Here is a 7,526-nt window from a genome sequence, read left to right on the forward strand (position 1 = left end):
TTACAATTTTGGTTGCCAGTAAGACTGTAAATGTATAAGTAGATGCAATTAACAATAACAATTTACAGTAACTTAGTGTCGATTTTGGTTGCCAGTAAGACTGTAAAAGTACAAGCACAATGTAAGTAAATAAATAATTAAAATGCAATTTAAAATACAGCACAGTTGGAATTATTTATTTACATTGTGCTAGTAAATTTACAATGTGGCTCTGCAACCAAAATTGACAGTGTTACTGTAAATTTACAAGTGCACTGTAATTTAATAGTTAAAACGGCAATGTAAAATGGTGTTTGTATTGCACTGCAAAATATACAGCACAACTTAAAGTAACCTAGTGGCAATTTTGGTTGCCAGTAACTGTAAATGTTCAAGTGCACTGTAAATTAATAGTTAAAACGGCAATGTAAAATGGTGTTTGTATTGCACTGCAAAAATATACAGCACAACTTAAAGTAACCTAGTGGCAATTTTGGTTGCCAGTAACTGTAAATGTTCAAGTGCACTGTAAATTAATAATTAAAAATGCAATGTAAAATACAGCACAATTGTAATTATTTATTTACATTGTGCTAGTAAATTTACAGTGTTACTGGCAACCAAAATTGACAGTAAGTTACTGTAAATGTACAAGTGCACTGTAAATTAATAATATAATGTAAAATACAGCACAGTTGTAATTATTTATTTACGTTGTGCTTGTAAATTTACAATGTGGCTCTGCAACCAAAATCTACAGTAAGTTACTGTAAATTAACAAGTGCACTGTAAATTAATAATTAAAAATATAATGTAAAATACAGCACAGTTGTAATTATTTATTTACATTGTGCTTGTAAATTTACAGTGTTACTGGCAACCAAAATCGACAGTGTTACTGTAAATTTACAAGTGCACTGTAATTTAATAATTAAAAATGCAATGTAAAATACAGCACAATTGTAATTATAAATTTACAACCAAATTTACAAGGTACTGTAATATTTCACAGTATTTTTTACAGTGTGTCTTTATGCCATTTTACTGTTTTCATCATATCATGATAACTTCATTAAATTAACAAATTTTAATTAACGAATTAACAAAATCTTTCATTTTAAATACAACAAATTCCTTTTTAAATTAACATTTTAACATGTTCAAATTAATTATAAATAAATGCATAATGATAATTATTATTTCTAATAATAATAATACAAAACAAATTATAATGATAATGATAATTAGCTCAGTGGTTAGCATTGTCGCCTCAAAGCAAGAAGCTTGCTAGTTCGAGTCCCGGCTGGGTCAGTTGGCATTTCCATGTGGAGTTTGCATGTTCTCCCTGTGTTGGCGTGGGTTTCCTCCAGGTGCTCCGGTTTCCCCCACAGTCCAAACACATGCGCTATAGGGGAATTGATGAACTAAATTGGCCGTAGTGTATGTGTGAATGAGTGAGTGAGTGTGTATGGATGTTTCCCAGTGATGGGTTGTGGCTGGAAAAGCATCCGCTGCGTAAAACATGTGCTGGATAAGTTGGCGGTTCATTTCACTGTGGCGACCCCAGATTAATAAAGGGACTAAGGCGAAAAGAAAATTAATGAATGACATTAAAAAATTAATGAATTTACTATTTTAATTGAAAAAGATTTATCATAATAAAATTAATACATTTTACTTAACAAATTAACAAAATTAACAAGGAATTAACAATTTTTAATTAATGAATTAACAAAATCTTTCATTTTAAATACAACAAATGCCTTTTATATTACAATCCTAACGTGTTAGAATTAATATTAATGTTCATAAATAAATGCATAATGACAATTATTATTTATAATAATATTAATAATACAAAAAAAATAGTAATTATATATTATAATGAATGAATGAGGTGTATATATATATATATATATATATATATATATATATATATATATATATATATATATATATATATATATATATATATATATATATACCACAATTATATTTTTGCAATAAAATGACCTAACTTAAATGCAACAAAAAGTCAGCATTTCAGTGTTTATTATCCTTTATTTCATCTTTATTTAAAGAGCCAGTGCGTGTTACCTTTCATACAGAATCAATCATGTCGTTCTCATAATCTGAACATGACTCCGCTGGTACATTTTGCATCCTAAATGTCAAAGTCTATTTTCCATCAGAGACATCAGTGTGCAGTGCATTTACCAGCTTTTGCATTTGGCGCCATCTACTGGTGTACTTTTGCATTTACAGGCACTTTAACACCCCAACGACTGCTTCTTCTCAAAGAAAACAGAACTCGGGCCATCTTTGCGTTTTAATAACACACAGCGAGCATGTGTTTGTGCTGATTCAGAGTGCGTGTGAAGCTGAAAAAAATGAGCTCTTTGAGTCTTGGCGAATCCTATACTACAGTGCATTGGTTTGCCGTCCTCGTGTGTGTGTTTTTTTTTCATTCGTTGCTGCTGTCCTCGTCTTCGGTCGCTCCGTCTGCTCGTCCCTCGGGCTCCGGGTAGTTCAGGATGTGTCTGTTAGCCTGGATGAGATACTGCTGCTGCTTGAAATACACCTTCAGCACTCCTTTCATCACCACAAATGCGATGCCACCCTAAAAGAAGAGGAGGAGATGCTTAGACTGGCAGTTCCTCATGCAGGGTTTCCATTGGGTTTTAAACATAGACTGTAAAATATATGGACGTAGCATCCGTGACGTCACCCATATGTTTCTGAAGAGCGCAAATTAAGCTACAAGTGGGCGCGGCCAACCGTCGCCATTTTGTTCGTGCATCATCGCACCCACGGCGGGATACCAAACAAGGGCAAAGAGGCGGAGAGTGAGCGGAGCTACAGACACCTGCTGGCACTTTGCTTAGACCTGGCAGACAGACTTTACTTTGGGAGAAACGCTTGATACTTTATTACCTGCGACTCGTTTGTGTTCTGACCACATGTGCTTGGCTTTACACTATATTAATTATAGTGTTTAGACTTTTAAAAACACTGTAGTAACGCATTGAGCCACTAAACATTGTTCTTATGACGTTTTCTACAGGAGGAAAACCCGAAATACGTCCAAACACTTCAGATATAGTGTGTGTTAGTAAATGCAAGACTATTGATGAAATCCAGCATAACACTGTATGATAACGCTTCATATGACTGTTTTATAGCCTACAGCTAATCAATCTGTCAGATTCTGGAGGGCATTACAGCCCTAAAGAACATTATAAATGATAAATGATCTTAAATAAAACACACACATTTATAGAGATGGTATATAAGTATATAACTTTACTCACATTGGAAATGGAGGCCACGTGAATGGTTTGTGAGCACAATTAAGTGCACACAGCATCCCATATCATCTGATAATTGTAGGAAATAATCCCAAAAGGCAGCTGACTGTGTAAAGAAACATTAACCAACACAAAAATGCGATGTATATGCCGAGTTTATCGGCTAATTAGCCGTAATCAGCTCAGGTGACGAGACAGCGAGCAGCGAGACCTAGCTGTCACTCAAGTGACCACGCCCTTAATTATGCAGACTTAATATAACCTAAATAAAACGAAACAGATGAGTTATAAAAAAAATTCACCCCCTCACAGTTTTCATGAAGGTTAATCATGGCTATATGCACCAAAGCCATCTGTTGTACCAGGCTGTAAACATGTTTTTATCAGCTGTAAAAATGGCCAATTTCCCATTGCAGTCAGAAATGACCTGGACTTCCTGGAGCCAGCCCCCCAAGGCGAGTCGATGAATTGCAGTTTTAGTTACTTCCGTATTGGCTTCCCGAGGGAGAGCGGGAGGTTGCCCCTTGGTTTAAAACAGTCTAAATAAAAGTTGGTAATGATTTACTTGAAGGGGTGTTCATAAGACATATAATCATGACATGACACTTGGTTAATGTGATTTTATGCATGCTTATGACAACTGTTATTAAGTGTCATTTACTCAGTTGTCATTTTAAATGCAGAAATGACATTGTTTGTTATGACAGCTTGACATTAACAAATAGATCACAACCTGTTTTTGTCTGTCATGACAACTTGACATTACCAAGACAACAAAACTCGTCATAAATCTGTCATAAACATGAATCTGTCATGAAGCCATTATAAATATGTCATGAATTTTATGACAGCGTAATTAATATTTTTTTTGACCTCAACTACAGTGGAGCAAGCTAAATTAGTCATTAAAAATGATCGACGCAAAGCTTAATAAATGCCATCCCTCAGTTTCCTCCACATGAGACAAGTGTAAAGCTGCTGAGGGTACCTTAGCACATCTTTTTTGGTCTTGTGTCCAAATTCAGAATTTTTGGTTAGAAATATTTCAGTTCTTTGATAAGGTTTACGATTGTGTTTTACTCCCTGACCCAATGATAGCAATTTTTGGCTGGTCAGATTTTCTTGAGACTCTCAACCGACTCTCAACCTGTTCAGTATGGCATGATCATAGCTAATAAAGTTAACCTTTGTTTTGGAAGAAAAATGTTAGGCCTTTTTTTCTGACTGGCTTCTTGAACTCACCTCCACTATACATTTGGAAAGAATAAGATATACCACCTCTGGGAACTCTGCGAAATCCAGTCTTTTTTTTCTGAAACACCATAAAGACTAATAGTGTTGTTTAATTTCTGAGGATTTGTAAGCTTTTTTTTCTCTCTACATCCATTGCGGTGTCTTTTTGTAGGTCATTTATATTTTGTATGTCGCCACTTTCTCTTGTTTCATGCTTTTATTTTAAATTTTGCACAGATTATCATTTCATGATGGGTTTGTCTGTTTGTTCTTTGTTTTTCTGTCTGCAAAAATTATAATAATAAATTTTTAAAAAATGATCTACGCTCTTAAATCATTTGACAATGTAATGTCACTTTTAATGCGAAATTTTAATGACAAATACAGTTTATATATTTACATATTTATATTTACAGTTTATATATACAGTTATATTATGCAGTGCTCAACATATAGAAGTACACTCCTCACAAATCTCTCATTTAAATGACTATTTTCTATAGGAAGCTTTACAATATTGTATTTGTGCATGTACATTAGTTTAGTCAGCGCTGAAGCCAAATCTGGAGCTTATCTAACAAAATAACTTATGATAACGGTGCAAATTTATATGTTAGAGAAAAATGATTAATAAAAAAAGAGCAAAATTGAAAAATAACAACAACAAAAAGACAAATTGTATTGAAATTTTGTAGTTTATAATTTCTTTTTCCAATATCAAGTTCAAGTTAAAGAAGTTGAGCTTTATTGTCATTCTGCAACATGTGTGGACAAACAGAGGAATGAAATATCATCTCGCAGGACAAAGGTGCTACATTAATCTTGAACACAAATATAACACTGGAAATAAGAGCTATTATTATCATTCCCCCACCCACTTACCGATTGCTATGATTTATTGTTATTTCTACACATTACTAAACTCATCCATAACAGAGTTCACAAACAATCTAAAAAAACTATTCCCTAACATTAAAACATTCAATCATTTATGTTTGGCAAAAGCTGGATTACAAATGAAATATTCTTTTAATAAGATACTGGAAATGTCAAATATACATGCAATAGAATCCACCATACTGCTTTTAATGCATATAATAATCTTTACAATAACTGTAACTAGTGTTGTCACTATGCTGGAATTTCCAATTTGGAGATGATAAATATCAACATTCCATACTATTTTCAGTATTTTTGTGATTTAAAACAAAATCTTAATATTATTAATTATTATTTAATGCACCAGAGCTAATATGGACATTCGTTTTTTTTAATAACTAATTTAAAACTCGTTGAATAGCACATCTTAGCATATTTGCCTAATTGTTAGTGGTAGATAGCTAATACATGATCATTTCTGCAACCCAGGCTCATTCTGAAAATGTAGTCGCGCGGATGTTTCTGGAGACCGCGAAAAACGTCCAGGGAGGTACGTATTATTGCAGTTTTTGGTTTTCGCGAATTCGCGAAAGGCCGCTGTGTGCGCTTTTTCGCTTCTCAAATGTCTCCCGCGAGTGCCGTTCGCGCATGTGCTGTTCTCGCGTAAACCCACCAGAGGCCGCTGTCGAACGACCGTCTGTCTGTCCGACTGGCTGAATGATTGACTGGGCGACCGGCGACCCACCGTCCTCCTTCCCTGAACCCAACCAATTTTACCGATTGACCCACCCGCCCGCCTGCTTACTTCCCTAAACCCAACCAACAATTTACAAAAGCCGTCCAGAAAAAGAAAAGCCCTCGTCTGATTTTTACCACGTTTTCACGTCGTGGTCAGCTCCTCTCGGCGTCTCAAGTCCGCCGACATACAGGACGAGCTAACTGAACAAACTGGTTGCGGCGGAAAGCCCTCCACACGAAGGTAAGCAGTCACCCGGTAAGCGCTAAAAGGAACGGCGTCACACCGCCCCGCAGCGTTCGCTTAAAAAATGAAATGCAGCCGTATGTACCTCCAGCTACATAATTTGCAGTCTCCAGAAACCTCCTCAGGACTAGGTTTTCAGAATGAGCCTGGGTTGACTTTATTAAACATTAACTAAACATTTTTCAGAGTTTATTTCGTATATAACATGTTTTAATCGACGTTTAGCGTGCTTTATCATGGCGATCTCTGTGTGTGCGTCGACCTGCTCGCTGAAACATCTTGAATTCTCAATATTTATTCAATATTCATTATTGAATCCTGAATTTTCAATATTGCATTACACTGCCTACGCACAACACTCCACAACTGTTGAACAGTAACAGTTCAATACATCTTGTGTGTGTTTTTGACGTTTTTCCCTTGTTATTTAAAAAGTCCAAATAACCGAGGAGATCACATATGATAAGTTGAGAGATGTAAAGGGAAAAAAAGGACAACATGTCAATCAACAGCACGTTACACAGCTTTCGTATTTAATAAATCGAGTCGGTGATATTAAAATGAGTTCAGTTACTAACCTCTCGATATTGTTTACCAGTGAGGGACACGCAGCAGCGCGCGTCAAAAGAAGAGAGCGCGTTTAGAGAGAGGAAAGCGAAAGCAAGATTATGTGTGGATGTGTATTGAAATATTGATATTTTTGATTCTAACTGCAACAAATTGCTTTGCACTCGTGTTTGAGTTTGTATGTTGTACTTTGCACGAACTTCACTACTGGAACTGCCTGTGATTTGTCCATTTCTGTGCGTCATTAACAGATAGTGAACTTAATATTTGCTCTTTCCGGGAGAAAAATGCTGTTTAAGCGGGCCAAGTTTCATCTGCCGTTTATCCTACTCAGTGCTGCTGAACTGTTTGTGTTCTTTAAAGGGCACATAGTTTACCTCTTTTTTTATGATGTAATATTAATATTCTGGCTCTTCTGAGTGTGCCAGTTTAGGTTCAGTTTAAAACACAATTCAGATTTTTTTATTATAATGTGTTAAAAAGTGTCATGTTGGGGGCGTGTCCACAGCTCGCTGATTTAGGGGTGTGTTGCTTCACATGTAAATTAGTTTCGGCTTACCGCCCAACGTAACAAGGGG

At 35.5% G+C, this 7,526-nt stretch overlaps 1 protein-coding gene across 1 annotated transcript in view; it reads right to left on the minus strand.

The window, feature by feature from the left end:
- Positions 1-2,020: 2,020 nt before the first annotated feature.
- marchf5l (membrane-associated ring finger (C3HC4) 5, like) overlaps positions 2,021-7,526 on the minus strand; it is an 18,952-nt gene continuing 13,446 nt past the window's right edge. The window contains exon 7 of the mRNA XM_056467314.1: positions 2,021-2,599. Within this exon, the coding sequence (XP_056323289.1) occupies positions 2,444-2,599 (156 nt within the window). The 3' untranslated portion in view covers positions 2,021-2,443. The remainder of the gene's footprint in view (positions 2,600-7,526) is intronic.

Source organism: Danio aesculapii, chromosome 10 (genome assembly GCF_903798145.1).
Source record: "Danio aesculapii chromosome 10, fDanAes4.1, whole genome shotgun sequence".
NCBI classification, from domain to species: domain Eukaryota; kingdom Metazoa; phylum Chordata; class Actinopteri; order Cypriniformes; family Danionidae; genus Danio; species Danio aesculapii.